The following is a 17,887-nucleotide window of genomic DNA, read 5'->3' as shown; positions in this document are numbered from 1 at the left end:
TTTCTTCCAGCCCAGCTAGCTTTGTATTCTTCATAGATGTTTAAAGATAGGAAAATAGTTCTAAGCTATGTCCCAAGCTCCATTGTCCCAGATTCCCTAGGTCTCAGATGTAATGCAAACTTTCAGCAATATAACTTTTGAGACTTAATCCCTTCACAAGATCTTCCTTCTAGAATATTCTCTGGGTATTTGTGCATGACACAGTACATGGATCACCAACACAGAATCTTCATTGTCAATGGATTGAGACTCTCCCTGCCAAAATAGGATCTGCATTTGCCTATGCAGTCTTCTCTCCAAACTACAATCCTTGCCAATCTCCAGTTGAACCCAGAGCCCTCTCCCTGATACCCGTGCATCAGGGCAAGCCTGATGAAGCCCTTGCGGTTCTGCAGCACCATCTTGTAGGCTCCAGGCCTGGCCTCCAGTGACTCCTGGACGCCCCCAACAAGGATGGCCAGCAGGTTGCCACCTCCTTCCCTGCTCAGAATGTGAGAAACACTCTCCTTGTCTGCAGCTACCATCCCTGAAGGGAAGAAAAAGATGAAGTATGGTTTTAAGGGGGCCAGGATGGTGGGTGAGGATGTAGGCTGGGCCCCACTCCAGTTCCCAGCTGGGAGTTCTCTGAGGACTGGGTGGGACGGCGTCTTTCAGGTCTTCCCAACCCCCAGTCAAGCAGATTGCTAAGCACAGTGCTGTGGGAAGTGCTTCCTTGAGTCTAGTTTCCTTCTCCACTACACATTCACTTGCAAGAACAGTTGGCAGCCCTCCTTAAAATCCCTCCTCCATGCCAGCAGACCTCATCTACCTGGGCTACCCAGGGTTGGGAAGACTCACCGCCTATTATGATATAATCCCTGAAGACGGGGGCACAGAACCACAAGTTCAGCAGCATCAGATGTGAGCGGATCCCAGGGAACAGTGAGGAAAAACCAGTGCCTTCCGTGCATAGGTTGGTAAAAGCTCCAACAGCTGTGATCCCGTGGGGGTGGTAGCCAGCAAGGTAGTTCCGGGAGGGGTCCAGGTCGGCAGTCTTGACCAGCTGCAGGGACAGCAGCCTGGTGAATCGGGGCTGCACCTCGTGACCACCCTGGTCTCCCTGATGACTTTCTGTGCTGACCTCTTCTATGTCTCCCCTGTGCCCAACTGCTATCACACTCCCATGTGAGTGTCCTGAAATTAGAGATGGCCTATCTGAGGATCCTTGTTCTTGGTGCAGGCCTGGAGCAGAGGAGATGCTCTGGGAGACCATGGAATGAAGAGGGAGAGAGTGGACCCATGAATGGATGAGGCCAAAGCCCCCTGCCAGGGAAGGAAGACCCCTGCCCAAGGCAGAGGTAGGACTCCTGGCAGAGTGATGGGGACACAAGCCCCTGTCCTATGTGAAGGGAGACCTAATTCCAGGCAGAGCCCACCCAAAATGAAGGAGCCATCACAGGAGGGAGTGAGCATCTCTCCAAGGACTGTGGCATCTGGAGTTCTGTCCCAGGTTGGGGCGGACCCCTGAGTCCCTGTACTCAGTGTAAGAGACCCCAGAGCACAGGGGTGTGGGTGCCAGAAGGAGGGGCATGAAGTCTCTGGTGATGCCCACAGGTGTGAGTGGAGAGGGGCCAGGGAAGTGTCCGGCCAAGTCTGCAGCACTTCCTGACACCAGGTCACAGCCTGCCCACAGCACTGTACCCTTGCTCAGGCCTTGGCCTAGGTAGATACTGCTGCTCTAGGATAATGAAAACTTCATGCAGAAACCCAGGTCCTGGACTGATCTTCAGCATGAGGTGAAGGCAGCTTGTCCTGGGAGAAACACTGCCTGATTCTCCACCATCACCTCTTTAGGAAGCCCATAGGGTGCATTTAGAAAGCTCCAGTGCTCAGGAGTAGTCTCCTAATTTCACTAGAAACTGTACCATTAGGCCCTAGCTCATAGAATCACAGCGCAAAGGCTTGTGATGTGAAGTAGACCCGGCAGAGATGTAAGGACAAGGAATGTTCCTTGCCTGCCTTCAAGCCAGCAGCCACTGTAGCTGCCACTGACAATGGGCCTTGAAAGGAATTCCGGATGGAGGAAAACAGGATACTGGTCACAGTGAGTGAGGATGCACATCACAGGAATAATTGCAGTGAGCCCAAACTTTCCCATCTTCCCTTACATAGAAAAGGACAAAAATTACTAACTTGAGACATCTGCTTTTTGTGACTGGCAAGTAATCTTTTGAAATTTGGCTACATAGGTTTTTGGGATTTTGTTTTTTCCAGCAAAATTTGTAAGTTCTGACTCCTCCCTTACCTTTTAGAACAGCTCCCCAGAGATTACTGAGAGGCTATCTCCTGACTACAGTCCTCAGTAAGGTCCCAGAACAAAACCCCTCACAACTTTTGAGTTGTGCATTTGTTTTCAGTAGACAACAGAGACTCCCTGGCCCCTCTACTTCCTGACCTCCTAAGATCCCTGCAGGGCCTGCTCTGTAAAGCTGTGTGGATGACTTGAAAGTTCTCCTGGGAGGTGACAAGAGTCCAGAATCTGCGCTCCACAGCAACCCCTGCAGGCCTCAGTCCAGGACAGAGAGGTCAAAGGGCATGTCATCTCTCGCTCTGCTGGCCACTCGGTGGTACTGCCTGCCCTCTGCAGGTGTTGATCCCACAGGACTGCAAGTGGCCTACAATCCTGAACCCTGTGCATGTGGAATTTCTGCAATTCAGTTTCAGTTTCCCACAATGTCAACAGGGCCCTATTTGACTAGAGGAGGGACAGAACAGACATGGATAAGACTGGCACAGAGCAACTCAGCACCATTTTTCTGCCAGATGTACAAATGACAGCAGCTCCAGGTGTGAAAGGAGAGCCAGATGCTGTCCTGCTGTCCTTAGAAGGTCCCAGGATGACCTGATGTCTTATGGAATCCATACTACCCAATGACATATGTGACAGCATCTCTAATTTACAATGGAGAAATCAAGGCTCAGAGAGCATGTGTAACTCACCCCAGGTCCTACAGCTGGCGTGTTGCAGACCTGGTAGTAGAATCTATGATGTCCACCCTCAGAGGAGACACCACATACGTTCTTCTCTCCTGTGTCCAGAAAGGGCCACCTGTCCCTGCCTGGCTCCTCTCTGTGTCCTCACTGCCTTCCTCTTCCTGTCCCCACTAGACAATTAACCATCACAGCTGCTTACATCCAAGGGTTTAGTCTGTCTGGGATTCAGGAATGGAGCAAAAGGTCAGTTCACTCAAATTCAGGGTCCTCCATTACTAATGTCTGATTTGGGGGTAGAGTCACGTGTCTAAACTGGGCATGAAGTACCCTGAGTAAGAGACTAACAGACATGCAAAATACAAGGGATCAATTTTGTGTGGAAACTAGGATTCAGAATGGACAAAGCTCTATCCTAGGACACACAGCACACTGGAGTTCGGGCAGGATTCATCCTGAGTGTTCTCTGCTCTGCTTCTATCCTCAGAGCTAACCACACATTTTAAAAGCAGTAAATGAACTTGCTGTGTGTCCTTGATCACACCTTCCTCCTTCTCTGAGTGTGAGTCTCATCATCTGATAAAGTGTGGGCTAGATGCTGTCTTGATGCCTTGTATTTATAATTGAATCCTTCACCCCAAAACTTACCCTCTAAAGGCTTTACACCTGTGTGCTAAGATACATATGTGCGCCTCACCAATTGCCCCACAGAGCCCTTCAAATCTCATTCATACATCAATCCTCATATTGGCTCCAGATCTGTACACATAAGAAAACAGTCAGACAGAAACTGACTCTTCTTGGACCACATAGTGGTAAAAGCCTGTCTCCTGTCTCCAAGCCCAGTATTCTGCTCACTGCACAGGGCCACATGGGGACTATTGTCCTGACCACTCCCTAGCCAGCCCCATACTTACCGAGATGGGGAAATAGTCCTTCATGTACTTCCATACAACACAGCGCCTTAGTACATCAAAGTGCCTGCTCCCCTGCCAAGGCTTGGCTCGATCTAGGTACCACCAGACTGCATACAGAATACTGATGATCCAGAATCTTGTGAACAGGAGGCCTATGAAGACCACACTGCAGAGAATGGCTGGGAAGGGAAGCAGAAGCTTTAGTGGTCAGCAGTGTGAAGGGAAGAGCTCTCCCCATTTGCCCAGCACTAGCAGCACTCTTCTGTCCAGTCCTCAGCCCGGGAGGAAGAAATCAGCTTCTCAAGCCTTCAAGGAAGAGGGAATACAAGCAACACATTTAGTGTCACCCTGAGCCTGGATTTGAAACCAAGTAAGACTGAGTCCAAACTCACTTTTTCCCACAGCACCAGACACTTTTCTCACTTGGGTCTTCCCCCTCCACCTCCCTCTCTGTCTTATTCACCAATAGATGCCTGGTGGAAATGTGACAGAACTCTCTAGTATCCACTCTGTGAGACCCCAGAGACAATAGAGATTCTTTCTACCCAGTCCACTTCCTGTTTACCCCCAGCACATCTTTCCATAATCTTGTATTGCATAGATAGACCCTCGCTTTAGCTAAAGTCCTCCCATGATTTATCGTAACGCTGAGGCTCAGCTCAAGCAGCTCAGCCTGATTTCAAGCTCCCCACTGGTGGCCTGTCTTGCTCTCTCTTGCTCCAGCCTCACTGCACCCCATGTTCCAGCTGCACTAAGCTGTTCAGTGTTGATACAACTCCTTGTGCTCTTTAGCTTTTGCTCAGCTCTTTTCTCCACTGCTATACCTTGTCCTACTGAAGGAGAGAGAGAAGAAGAGGGCAACCCATGCCTGGCCTGTCCATCAGGAGTGCAACAGGACTAGGAGCAGCACAGTGAAGAATTCATCCCAGACTTAGGATTTTCTGAGTTCCTTTCACAGGCTAATCCCAGCTTTAACTCAGGGTCAGGTGGTCTGTGGGGCTGTCTTTAATCTGATACCAATGGACCTCATTCTTAGAATATATTGTGTCTCTCCATTCCATTCCCTCTACTTGACACCATGCTCTCCAAACTCTTTAAGAAGATCAACTTCCACTTGTATTCCAGTTGAAAGTAAGGTAGACTGGGCCTGTCATTCATGGCCAACTTCCAGAAGGCAAGACTTTTGATCCAGTCTGAATAGTAGTAAATGCATAAGCTGAGTAGGCTGGGGCTCACAGAGGCTCACTTTATTTAGAGCACCTACAATGTGTCAGATGCTGGTGATCCACCTGTGAACAACACACAGATATTCTCGCCATTGTGCTGGGGACTTCAGTGTTGTGTCTGGGGCAGTTTGCATTGTTTATTCAATTTTTTATGGTAGTAAAACATAGATTAAGCATAATACTTATCATCAAAATGATTTTTTGTATTTCAGTATTTTTAAAAAAATTTTTATTAGAGTATAGTTAATTCACAATGTGTTCATTTCAGGTGTACAAGAAAGTAAATGAGTTATACGTATACACATATCCACATTTTTTAAAAATTCTTTTCCCATATAAACAATGCACTATGTGCTCTATAGAGGTTCTTATTAGTTATCTATTTTATAGATCAGTTCAGTTCAGTTCACTTCAGTTGCTCAGTCATGTCCGACTCTTTGTGACCCCATGGACCACAGCATGCCAGGCCTCCCTGCCCATCACCAACTCCCAGAGTTCAGCAAAACTCATGTCCATTGAGTCCATGACGCCATTCAATCATCTCATCCTCTGTTGTCCCCTTCTCCTCCTGCCCTCAATCTTTCCCAGCATCAGGGTCTTCTCAAATGAATCATCTATCCGCATCAGATGGCCAAAGTATTGGAGTTTCAGCTTCAGCATCAGTCCTTCCAATGAACACCCAGGACTGATCTCCTTTAGAATGGACTGGTTGGATCTCCTTGCTGTCCAAGGGACTCTCAAGAGTCTTCTCCAACACCACAGTTTGAAAGCATCAATTCTTCGGTGCTCAGCTTTCTTCACAGTCCAACTCTCACATCCATACATGATCACTGGAAAAACCATAGCCTTGACTAGACAGACCATTGTTGGCAAAGTAATGTCTCTGCTTTTAATATGCTGTCTAGGTTGGTCATAACTTTCCTTCCAAGGAGTAAGCGTCTTTTAATTTCATGGCTGCAGTCACCATCTGCAGTGATTTTGGAGCCCAGAAAAATAAAATCTGACACTGTTTCCCCATCTATTTGTCATGAAGTGATGGGACCGGACGCCATGATCTTAGTTTTCTGAATGTTGAGCTTTAAGCCAACTTTTTCACTCTCCTCTTTCACTTTCATCAAGAGGCTTTTTAGTTCCTCTTCACTTTCTGCCATAAGGGTGGTGTCATCTGCATATCTGAGGTTATTGATATTTCTCCCAGCAATCTTGATTCCAGCTTGTGCTTCTTCCAGCCCAGCATTTCTCATGATGTACTCTGCACATAAGTTAAATAAGCAGGGTGACAATATACAGCCTTCGCATACTCCTTTTCCTATTTGGAACTAGTCTGTTGTTCCATGTCCAGTTCTAACTGTTGCTTCCTGACCTGCATACAAATTTCTCAAGAGGCTGGTCAGGTGGTCTGGTATGCCCATCTCTTTCAGAATTTTCCACAGTTTATTGTGATCCACACAGTCAAAGGTTTTGGCATAGTCAAGAAAGAAGAAATAGATGTTTTTCTGGAACTTTCTTGCTTTTTTGATGATCCAGCGGATGTTGGAAATTTGATCTCTGGTTCCTCGGCCTTTCCTAAAACCAGCTTGAACATCTGGAAGTTCTTGATTCACGTATTGCTGAAGCCTGGCTTGGAGAATTTTGAGCACTACTTTACTAGCGTGTGAGATGAGTGCAATTGTGCAGTAGTTTAAGCATTCTTTGGCATTGCCTTTCTTTGTGATTGGAATGAAAAGGGACCTTTTCCAGTCCTGTGGCCACTGCTGAGTTTTCCAAATTTGCTGGCATATTGATTGCAGCATTTTCACAGCATCACCTTTTAGAATTTGAAACAGCTTAACTGGAATTCCATCCCCTCCACTAGCTTTGTTCATAGTGGTGCTTTCTAAGGCCCACTTGACTTCACATTCCAGGATGTCTGGCTCTAGGTGAGTGATCACACCATCGTGATTATCTGGGTCATGAAGATCCTTTTTGTTCAGTTTTTCTGTGTATTCTTGCCACCTCTTCTTAACATCTTCTGCTTCTGTTAGGTCCATACCATTTCTGTCCTTTATTGAGCCCATCTTTGCATGAAATGCTCCCTTGGTGTCTCTAATTTTCTTGAAGAGATATCTAGTCTTGCCCATTCTATTATTTTCCTCTATTTCTTTGCACTGATCACTGAGGAAGGCTTTCATATCTCTCCTTGCAATTCTTTGGAACTTTGCATTCAAATGGGTATATCTTTCCTTTTCTCCTTTGCTTTTCACTTCCCTTCTTTTCACAGCTATTTGTAAAGACTCCTCAGGCAGCCATTTTTCTTGTTTGCATTTCTTTTTCTTGGGGATGGTCTTGATCCCTATCTCCTGTACAATGTCACGGACCTCCGTCCATAGTTCATCAGGCACTCTGTCTAATAGATCTAATCTATCTATTTTGTAGATGGTAGTGTGTATATGTCAATCCAAATCCCCCAATATTTCTTTCCCTACTTGGTTCCCCTGGTAACCATAAGTTTGTTTTCTACATCCATGACTCTATTGATGATATATAAATAAACAAAATTATTTGTACCCTTTTAATTGATTCTGCATATAAGTGACATCATACAATATTTGTCTTTTCATTTTTTTTTTCTTTTCAGTCTTTATTTCACTTGACCTATCCAAACACTTAACATTACAGAAAAGAGACACAGATGAATAGAACAGACTTTTGGACTCTATGGGAGAAGGTGAGTGTGGGATAATCTGAGAGAATATCATCAAAACATGTATATTATCAAGTGTGAAACAGATCGCCAGTCCAGGCTGGCTGCATGAGACAAGTGCTCAGGGCTGGTGCACTGGGATGACCCAGAGAGACGGGATGGGGAGGGAGGTCGGAGGAGGGTTCAGGATGGAGAACACATGTAAATCCATGGCTGATTCATGTCAATGTATGGCAAAAACCACTACAATATTGTAAAGTAATTAGCCTCCAACTAATATTTGTCTTTTAGTATCTGACTTACTTCACTCAGTATAACAATCTCTAGGTCCATCCATGTTGCTGCAAGTGGCATTGTTTTGTTCTGTTTAATAGCTGAGTAATATTCCATTATCTATATGCTCTACAACTTCTTGATCCATTCTTCTGTCAGTGGACATTTAGATCGTTTTCATGTCTTAGTTATTGTAAATAGTGCTGCAATGAACATTGTGGTGCTTGGATCTTTTCAAATTGTGGTTTTCTTGACAAAGGCACTATGGAGAACTATATGGAGATACCTTATGAAACCAAAGATAGAGCTACCATTAGACCCAGCATTCCCATTCCTGGGCATATACCTGAAATGATTTTTAGTGTATTGTTGATGACATTAATTCACTCATATTGTTGTGTAACAATCACTATCCTTCATCTCTGGAAGTCTTTTCATCTTCCCAAACTGAACCTCTGTACCCATGAAATAAGAACTCCCATGTCTGGTCTAGAGAATAGAACCCAACTTGTTCACAGTGCCTCCCTACGGGGTAGGATTCACTTTTAGTATACATATTCTATTTGGATGAGTTACAATAACATAGATTCATTTTTCACTCAGAAAAAAAGATTTTAAAAATGCTTGTATTTCCACTTGACCAAAAGAACTCCCCTCACCCCACAATATACCTCACCCTGGGCTCACATTTTAACTCCTGTCAGCGGGCAATGTCAAACTTGGGAGTATTTCCAGTCCCTGAGAATGGAAGATCCCTTCTTTCCAACGGTATTTTTCACAGAACTAGACCAAAGAATTTCACAATTTGTATGGCAATACAAAAAACCTTGAATAGCCAAAGTAATCTTGAGAAAGAAGAATGGAACTGGAGGAATCAACCTGCCTGACTTCAGGCTCTACTACAAAGCCACAGTCATCAAGACAGTATGGTACTGGCACAAAGACAGAAATATAGATCAATGGAACAGAATAGAAAGCCCAGAGATAAATCCACGAACCTATGGACACCCTGTTGACTTTTCAGGCCACTTCTTTGCCCCTCCCCCAAATGCCTGCTCTATGTCCAGCATGAGTCAGCAGTTCACTACATGTGCAGCATTTACTGGAGCATTGGAAACCCTTACTTTCCTGCCAGTCTGTGCATTCTGTCTGTGGACAACCTCTTAAGTATCTTTGAAAAGGGGCCCCATCTCTCTGCCCACTGCTATCCTCCATAGACCAAGGTAAGTAATCTTTTCAGAATTCAGAGCTGTAATTCAGAATGTGAGGTTCAAGAGGCAATTTGGAGGATACTGCATAGGTACAAAATCATTTCTAATACAAGCATTTAAACTGTAAAAACCATTCTTGGCTCTTGGGCTCTACAAAAATACAAGCACAATCAGGAGGCTGGATTTGGCCCTATTGACTATACTAAAACCTTTGACTGTGTGGATCACAACAAACTGTGGAAAATTCTTAAAGAGATGGGGATACCAGATCGCTTACCTGCCTCCTGAAAAACCTGTATGCAGGTCAAGATGCAACAGTTAAAACCAAACAAGGAACAACGAACTGGTTCAATTAGGAAAGGAATATGTCAAGGCTGTATATTATCTCCCTGCTTATTTAAATTATATGCAGAGTACATCAAGCCAAATGCGAGGCTGGATGAAACTCAAGCTGGAATCAAGACTGCCAGGAGAAATATCAATAACTTCAGATACACAGTTGATACCACTCCATGGCAAAAAAAAGAAAGTGAAAATCAGTCAGCTGTGTCCAACTCTTTGTGAGTCCATGGACTGTAGCCTGCCAGTCTCCTCTGTCCATGGAATTCTCCAGGCCAGAATACTGAAGTGGGTAGCTGTTCCCTTCTCCAGCAGATCTTCCTGACCAAAGACTCAAACTGGGGTCTCCTACATTGCAGGTAGATTCTTTACCAATTGAGCTACCAAGGAAGTCCATGGCAGAAAGCAAAGAAAAACAAAAGAGCCTCTTGATAAAGGTGAAAGAGAAGCATGAAAAAGCTGGCTTAAAACTCAACATTCAGAAAACTAAGATCATGGGACTTCCCTGGTGGTCCAATGACTAAAATTCTGAGCTCCCAATGCAGGAGGCCAGGGTTCCATCCCTGGTCAGGGAACTAGATCCCGCATGTCATAACTAAGACTCAGCAAAGCCAAATAAATAATTATTAAAAAAAAAAAAAAAAAAACCTAAGATCATGGCATCTAGTCCCATCACTTCATGGCAAGCAGATGGGAGAAAAATGGAAATAGTGACAGACTATATTTTCTTGGACTCCAAAATCATTGTGGATGGTGACTGCAGTCATGAAATTAAAAGACAGTTGCTTCTTGGGAAAAATAGCTATGACAAATCTAGATAGCATATTAAAAAGCAGAGACATCACTTTGCCAACATAAGTCCATCTAGTCAAAGCTATGGTTTTTCCAGTAGTCATGTATGGATGTGAGAGTTGGACCATAAAGAAGGCTGAGTGCTGTGGTGCTGTAGAAGACTCCTGAGAGTCCCTTGGACAGAAAGAAGATCCAACCAGTCCATCCTAAAGGAAACCAATCCTGAATATTCATTGGCAGGACTGATGCTGAAGTTGAAGCTCCAATACTTCGTCCACCTGATGCAAAGAGCTAACTCATTGAAAAAGACCCTGATGCTAGGAATGATTGAAGGTAGGAGAAGGGAGCAACAGAGCATGAGAAGATTGGATGACATCATTGACTCAATGGGCATGAGTTTGAGCCAACTCCAGGAGAGACTGAAGGACAGGAAAGCCTGGCATACTGCAGTCCATGGGGTCACAAAGAGTTGGACGTGAATGAGCAACTGAACAAAAACAAAAACAAGTGCTATAGATACTATTCTGAGCCTTATCTTTGAGCTTCTTTGCAGAGCCACCACTGAGCCACCACCAAGTAGAGGAAGTTTCTCGCCATCCCGTAGGCCTCAAACCAAGGGAAGCCAGAAGGTTGGTGATGTTGGCTCCCAGTTACCTCACCACCAAGCAATCAGACAACTGTCTAGGGGCTGATCATGTGCTCAAGCAACTCTACCTCACCCAATCTCTAAGATCATGGAGATCTCTAGAAGCCATTCAATCATCAAACTCTAGAAGCCATTCCCTGAAATTCATGAGAGGGAGGGGGAGGGGGTCAAGTGTCTTGACTAAAACTATCTGGACTCTTTGCTTGGCCTCTGCAATAAATACTGCAGTTTCTTTCACCACAGCCCAGTGTCAGCATGGGAGCTTTCCTGTGCTCAGGCAAGCTAGTACAAATTTGATTTGGTAACAACCGCTCCCTGTGACCTGTCTTCCACAGACATCTCAACACAGAAGATCCCTGAATTGCAACCTGTCACACACAGATTGGACCGTGTTACTTCTATATCTAAAGCCCACCTGGGCCTCGCCTTTGTCCCCAGATAAGGGATAAGTACAAGCTCCTGCTCCTGGCACCAGTGGGCCCAGATACCTTTTCTCAGCTGCCCTCCCTCTAGCTCTAGGCCCAAGGCTACCTCACCTCCCTGTGCTGTTCCTGACACTCCCAGGACCCAGGATGGGCTGGGGGTTGGCACAGCTAGTCAGACACAGCTCCCAGAGCTCCCTCAAGGCAAGCTGAGCAAGATCTTCCTAATTTCTGGTGATCCCCAGGCACTGAGCTGGGGATTATTCCCCCATCAGTGCACAGTGTGTACCAGATGTGACAGGTGCCCTAGGTTGCCCATTTCCAACCCAGCTTGCCTTTCCCATGAACACCAAACAGCTGACCCACTGCAGGACCACCAGTGTCTGCAGCCTGCATTCCCATGGCACACACAAGGGCGCGAACTCCACCATAATGGTTATTCTGCTGGCTCTGGAGTCTTCTCTGAGCTCTGCAACACCTGCTGGATTTCATTGTTGTCAGCAGTTGCCTAAGCATTTATGGGGACTGGGGGTGGATATCTAGCCAGTCCTAAGATCTCATTGCACCTGCCCCAGCAAGAACCGGTTTCCTAGGAGAAATCTTTAAAGACATCTGGCCTGAGCCTAGCTGAATATGGAGGAAGAAAAGTACAGTTTACTCTTCAAGCAGAATATTATCTGTCAGATCATCTTTTCTCTAATCTTACCCATTATTTGGCAAGTGAAGCAGCAAGTATAGGGCAATTCTGTCCTCCTTCCACTTACCCAACTACTTGGCCTCAGTCTCCTTTCACCTGCCAGGTCAAGGGTTCCTCTTCACATATCTTCCCTTCACAGTTGCCATATAAATATCTCTTGGCCCCACCATCTCCTCCATCTCCTGCCCTATTCCTCAGCTCACTGCATAGCACAACTCAAGAAAGAGCCATCTGCATTAAACACCCTCCCCTCTCATTCTGTTCTCCCTCCTCCAGACTTCAGACATCACTCTTTCACGAAACTGCCCCTGACAAGTTCACCAGTGGCCTCCTTGCTGCTGAATCCAGTGGTCAATTCTCAGCTCTTGTCTTGACCTCTCAGCAGCCTCAGACACAGTTGGTCCCTCCCTCCTCCTTGAAAACACTTGGCCTATGGACACTACCCTTTCCTGGTTTGCCTCCTGCCCCTCTGGCTGCCCCTGGGTCTCCACAGTGGCTCTTATCCTTCACCAGGTTAAGTGTTTGAGAATCCTCCTGTCTCCTCAGTCTCTGGACCTTCCCTCTTCTCTCCACCCTCTCTCCTGCAGGGACTTCATCCAGGCTCATGGCCTTGGAATCTGTCTACAGGATGAAGACTTCCAAACTGCATCTCCTGCCTGACCTCCCCTGGGCTCCAGACTTGACTTTGTAGGTAGTACTTGACATTCTCTTGGCTAGTCTCCTCAGCACTTCCATCACAGCCTATCTAGAACTGAACTTGACCTCCCCTCACACACCCTTTCTACAGTCTCCACAAAGCAATAGAGTTGCCCAAAGTCATTACACATTACACTGGTGGTCAACTGGTTAAGACTCTGCACTTTCACTGCTCAGATCTGGGATTCCTCGTGTACTTCATTGTGCTTAACAGTGTTTTCTCAATGCTTAACAGAGATTGAACTTAAACTGAAGAAAGTAGGGAAAACCACTAGACCATTCAGGTATGACCTAAATCAAATCCCTTATGACTATAGAGTGGACGTGAGAAATAGATTTAAGGGACTAGATCTGATCAACAGCATGCCTGATGAACTATGGACGGAGGTTCGTGACATTGTACAGGAGACAGAGATCAAGACCATCCCCATGGAAAAGAACAGCAAAAAGGCAAAATGGTTGTCTGAGGAGGCCTTACAAATAGCTGTGAAAAGAAGAGAAGCAAAAAACAAAGGAGAAAGGGAAAGATATTCCCATTTGAATGCAGAGTTCCAAAGAATAGCAAGGAGAGATATGAAAGCCTTCCTCAGTGATCAGTGCAAAGAAATAGAGAAAAACAACAGAATGGGAAAGACTAGAGATCTCTTCAAGAAAATTAGAGGTACCAAGGGAACATTTCCTGCCAAGATGGGCACAATAAAGGACAGAAATGGTATGGACCTAACAGAAGCAGAAGATATTAAGAAGAGGTGGCAAGAATACACAGAAGAACTGTACAAAAAAGATCTTCATGACCCAGATAATCACGATGGTGTGATCACTCACCTAGAGCCAGACATCCTGGAATGTGAAGTCAAGTGGGCCTTAGAAAGCATCACTATGAACAAAGCTAGTGGAGGGGATGGAATTCCAGTTAAGCTGTTTCAAATTCTAAAAGATGATGCTGTGAAAGTGCTGCAATCAATACGCCAGCAAATTTGGAAAACTCAGCAGTGGCCACAGGACTGGAAAAGGTCCCTTTTCATTCCAATCACAAAGAAAGGCAATGCCAAAGAATGCTTAAACTACTGCACAATTGCACTCATCTCACACGCTAGTAAAGTAGTGCTCAAAATTCTCCAAGCCAGGCTTCAGCAATACGTGAATCAAGAACTTCCAGATGTTCAAGCTGGTTTTAGGAAAGGCCGAGGAACCAGAGATCAAATTTCCAACATCCGCTGGATCATCGAAAAAGCAAGAGAGTTCCAGAAAAACATCTATTTCTTCTTTCTTGACTATGCCAAAACCTTTGACTGTGTGGATCACAATAAACTGTGGAAAATTCTGAAAGAGATGGGCATACCAGACCACCTGACCAGCCTCTTGAGAAATTTGTATGCAGGTCAGGAAGCAACAGTTAGAACTGGACATGGAACAACAGACTAGTTCCAAATAGGAAAAGGAGTATGCGAAGGCTGTATATTGTCACCCTGCTTATTTAACTTATGTGCAGAGTACATCATGAGAAATGCTGGGCTGGAAGAAGCACAAGCTGGAATCAAGATTGCTGGGAGAAATATCAATAACCTCAGATATGCAGATGACACCACCCTTATGGCAGAAAGTGAAGAGGAACTAAAAAGCCTCTTGATGAAAGTGAAAGAGGAGAGTGAAAAAGTTGGCTTAAAGCTCAACATTCAGAAAACTAAGATCATGTCATCTGGTCTTATCACTTCATGACAAATAGATGGGGGAACAGTGGAAACAGTGTCAGACTTTATTTTCTGGGCTCCAAAATCACTGCAGATGGTGACTGCAGCCATGAAATTAAAAGACACTTACCCCTTAAAAGAAAAGTTATGACCAACCTAGACAGCATATTAAAAAGCAGAGACATTACTTTGCCAACAAAGGTCTGTCTAGTCAAGGCTATGGTTTTTCCAGTGATCATGTATGGATGTGAGAGTTGGACTGTGAAGAAAGCTGAGCACCGAAGAATTGATGCTTTCAAACTCTGGTGTTGGAGAAGACTCTTGAGAGTCCCTTGGACAGCAAGGAGATCCAACCAGTCCATCCTAAGGGAGATCAGTCCTGGGTGTCCATTGGAAGGACTGATGCTGAAGCTGAAACTTCAGTACTTTGGCCACCTCATGGGAAGAGTTGGCTCATTGGAAAAGACCCTGATGCTGGGAGGGATTGGGGGCAGGAGGAGAAGGGGATGACAGAGGATGAGATGGCTGGATGGCATTACCGACCCGATGGACATGAGTTTGAGTAGACTCCGGGAGTTGGTGATGGGCAGGGAGGCCTGGCATGCTGCGATTCATGGGGTCGCCTAAGAGTCAAACACGACTGAGCGACTGAGCTGACTGACTGAATGGGGCGGGACAACATGGCAGCCTCCATCCTTGGCTCTGTTTTGTGGATTGTCCGGTAAGTTGTTCTTTCATCAGCTTCAGGCCAAGTTTGAAGTTACTATATGGACTGGAAAACGTGCGTCTTCAGAAGAGAAGAAAAAGGCCTGTAAGTAAAGAGGCTATGGAGCAATTCTCAGGAAGAATACCATTTTCCCAAATAAGCTTCAGTCAGTGGCTGATGAAGAAATTGCTGCCCTTTTCAGTAATAGCTGTCTCATTAGAATCAGGAATCATGTGTTGAAAGATCCCCTGCACAGATGTAAAGTGGTGCTGGAGGCTTTGTGGAATGTTCATCCTTCACTTAGCTGGTCATGGGCAATTGTTGGGGTTGAGCAAGCACTGTGGTAATCCACTCCTGAACCTACTAAGCTTACAGGAAAAACAATTCTGTCAAGAAGAGACTTTTCTGAAAGATAGAAACTTAATTTGGGAGAATCTGGATTAGAATTCTGCTCTACCTGATACTGTCTATAGTTAAAGTACTTTTAAATTTTAAATGAAGATATTTGGATGTTTGGATGTTTCATTCTGTCAGTGAATTATCTTTTCTCTTGGACTTAATAAATTAAACATACTGGTCCCATACACAGTGCAAAGAGTAGTGTAATTTAAAATGTCTCTGTGAAAAATAATGTTCACTATTCATTTGAATATCATTTTATATGTTCGTGTTCTAGTCTTTTGTTGAGTCAATAAATATTGATTAAATATCTGTTGCATGTGAACGCTGCTTTTCACTCCCACAGCCAACCTCTGATCAACTCCGACACCACTGTTCTCACTGGTCTCTGTCTCTGTGTCCTTTCTCTCTCCCACACTCTCAACAGTTGGAGGGACAGCTGGGTCTAAGGCTCCATGATTGCACAAGGTACAGAGTAGTGGTGTCAGACTTTCCCAAAATAGCAGCACCAATTTACATCTCACCCAGATTATATCAGTGTCCCATAGATACAGAGCCTCTCTCCTTCTTGGTAAATTCAGACGTCTTATTTCCTGTTGTGTAGAGAGATATCAAGTTGGGGTCCTGATTTCCAATTCCTCATCATGAATGGACATGACTTTATTCGCTGAATTTCCTCTCTGTGAAAAGTTTATGAAGAAGGAAGTAGTGGAATTGGGCAGAGAGAGAAGCTGAACCAAATGACCCATCAGAGTGGTCCTGAATTGGGCTAAAGTCGCCAAGGCAGATTGGAAGAGCCTCGGATGAGGGCTGAGACCAGTCCTGCATTGGCCACTTTCCAGCTGTGAGACCTCAGACAAGTCCTTCCCTTCCCAGAGCCCCTCATCCTACCAGATATCAGGGACTAAGACGACAGCCCATACTGACCAATGTACAGTTCTCAGCTGTTCACCAGGGGTTCTGTGTCCCTCACCCCACAATCTCCTTTCAGGCCAACAACCAGGCAGCACCATACTTCCTGGGGCAGTGTTGCTCCTGTGAGGTATGAGGACCTGCCTTGTCCACGAGCTGCCTGTTACTGGTTCCTGACAAGGTAAGTACAGAGTTTAAGAGTGACTGCTCAGAAACCTTAGAGCAGTGTGGTACAGTAGTTCTATGTGTATTGAAACTAAAAATTAAAATTAGATTTGAACTGTTTATCTTTGTTTTCTTGGGTAATTTATATTTTATTTTACAAGTAGATAAGTCCATGGTAGCTTAGAAAAAAGGAAAAATGCAAAACCCTGATGTTTTAACCACAATTAATTGAGAAGCATAATCTAGGGCAATTCCAACAGTAACTTCTGACATTTTTAACATTTTTTGAGCCAGGAAGACTCTTTTGACTCTTCATCATTGACATTTACAGATAAGACCAGGGTTTGATGCTGTGGTTTTCTGTTCAGAACCTTTTTTGAAGCAGTTGAGGGAAGGAATCTTCCAACACATCTATTCTATCCATTCTCCCACTAAAGGTATAACTTGACCATCAGTTCAACTTGCTGAAGAAGGAAACACTCAGGTCAGCTTTCTGGCAGGGAGTGAGAGGAAGACACAGAATCTAAGAAAAATCCAAACCCAGTTCATGATTGACACAAACTCTCCCAAGTCTTTAAAACCACTTCCAGGCATTTATAAATGGAAGAGACAAGGAAGAACTGGCATTGATTAACCCCTCATTTATGGCTGAACCATTTACAGGTGAAGATGGGAGAGGATGTGAGTTGTATGGGCACAGAGTGGTATTGGGAGTCCATAGGCATAGCTGGTGCCTCTGATCTTTTCAATGTACAACTTGGCTGAGTTTGAGGCCACAGTAGGCAAGGTGAGAGCAGGACACTTGGGCAGGCAGTTTTCATATTGGTGCCAGGATTCTAGAAAGGCTTTTAACCTCTCTGATGTGAACCTCATTTGTATGAGGAGGTCACTGTTAGTTACACTGAGATTCCACATGTGAATCATCCTTCCAGACAGCCCAGCACATAGTAGGTTCTGAGAAAGTGGTTCTTAGTGTATGTGTAGCATCCACCCAGAGTCCAGCAGGTAGTAGGTGCTCACTAGCAAGTTGCTCAGGCAGCTGACTCTGCCCTGCTGTAGGGTCACTAAGACAGATGCTCAGTCCAGCCTGAGGCATTCACTGCCTCTCTTATCTGGTCCATGACCCACTCCAGCTCAAGCAC

The 17,887-nt window shown here is 45.0% G+C and overlaps 1 protein-coding gene across 1 annotated transcript in view; it reads right to left on the bottom strand.

The window, feature by feature from the left end:
- The window catches only part of LOC133060216 (2-acylglycerol O-acyltransferase 2-like), a 31,432-nt gene that overhangs the window by 2,006 nt on the left and 11,539 nt on the right, over positions 1-17,887 (bottom strand). Inside the window, exons 3-5 of the mRNA XM_061147800.1 lie at positions 3,888-4,066; positions 838-1,042; positions 352-526 (exon numbers count right to left, since the gene is read on the bottom strand). Coding sequence (XP_061003783.1) covers positions 352-526; positions 838-1,042; positions 3,888-4,066 — 559 coding nt within the window. The remainder of the gene's footprint in view (positions 1-351; positions 527-837; positions 1,043-3,887; positions 4,067-17,887) is intronic.

This window comes from Dama dama, chromosome 1, assembly GCF_033118175.1.
Source record: "Dama dama isolate Ldn47 chromosome 1, ASM3311817v1, whole genome shotgun sequence".
Taxonomy (NCBI): Eukaryota; Metazoa; Chordata; class Mammalia; order Artiodactyla; family Cervidae; genus Dama; species Dama dama.
This window is presented reverse-complemented; position numbering and strand designations above follow the sequence as displayed.